General features: G+C 42.3%; 1 protein-coding gene across 1 annotated transcript in view; it reads right to left on the reverse strand.

The window, feature by feature from the left end:
- The window catches only part of fkbp6 (FKBP prolyl isomerase 6), a gene marked incomplete at its 5' end in the record, with an annotated part of 12,068 nt that extends 11,387 nt beyond the window's left edge, over positions 1–681 (reverse strand). Inside the window, 3 exon segments of the mRNA XM_014027728.1 lie at positions 75–277; positions 366–455; positions 564–681. Of these exon segments, the coding sequence (XP_013883182.1) occupies positions 75–277; positions 366–455; positions 564–681 (411 nt within the window).
- Between the last annotated feature and the right edge of the window lie 314 nt (positions 682–995).

A 995-nucleotide genomic window follows, 5' to 3' on the forward strand; every position in this document is an offset into this window, starting at 1 on the left:
TGCAAACCACTGTATTTGCCTATCTCATGGAAAAAACAAAACTAAACAAAAAATATATATTTTAGCTTTCCTACCGGGCTCATTGCAGTAACATCATCCACTTGTGCAGAGTCAAGGTAGTCCAGGACGTGAACCTCGTACAGAACCGTGGCGGCACCAGGGATGAAAGGCGGGCAGCCCATGTCTCCGTATGCATACTGGGGCTGGAAGAGGAAACGAGAGAACTCTCCTTTCTTCATGGTCAACAGCCCCAGCTCCAATCCAGCCACTGTCACGTCTGTATAAATTATCACGTTTTACAAATCAGTCCTCCAGTTGGGCTGAAGATCAGAACTACTGYGCAGCTTAAATCAACACTTCCTTACCTCTCCCCAGCTTCATCATCGGAGGGTATTTGAGGTGAGTGGTGGAGTCAAAAGCCTGGTCAGAATATTCCAGGAAACCGGAGTAATACACTGCAGATGGAAAAAACAACAACAACATGCTTAAGCCCCAACAATTGTTTAAGAAATTCTTACTTTAGGGAAGAATCAAATCAAGTTTTTGAGGTTACATATACGTACTCAATACTGAAGAATTTTGAGGCACTGGTGGACCCTCTCCAGGGAGGACCACCTGCTTCAGGATCCCTCCGTCTCCCAAGACGTCATTCATCTGCTGACGAAGCTGCTCAAAAGGACTCTACGAGGCAAAGAAATTCAGTATAAGCTACTTTAAAGAGCAAAAACAAACACATTAACCCAAGGCAAAAGCTTCTGATGAGCAAGTAACACACCCTAAACTAGTATCCATTGTTTAAAGAATGAAAAGTTAAGTAAAATAGTGTGAAACGTCAATTTAAAATAAAACCAAATGCAGTGTTTTTAATTAGCTACAGTATGGCCCATGTTGGCAAAGTGTGCAGACGCTTGACACATTTCACAGGCTGTCATTGGTTGAGGAGCTTTGTTTACAAATGTCCACATCGTTTTTTAAAAATTCATTTCCAAGACACA

This window comes from Austrofundulus limnaeus, unplaced genomic scaffold (assembly GCF_001266775.1).
Source record: "Austrofundulus limnaeus strain Quisiro unplaced genomic scaffold, Austrofundulus_limnaeus-1.0 Scaffold677, whole genome shotgun sequence".
Taxonomy (NCBI): Eukaryota; Metazoa; Chordata; class Actinopteri; order Cyprinodontiformes; family Rivulidae; genus Austrofundulus; species Austrofundulus limnaeus.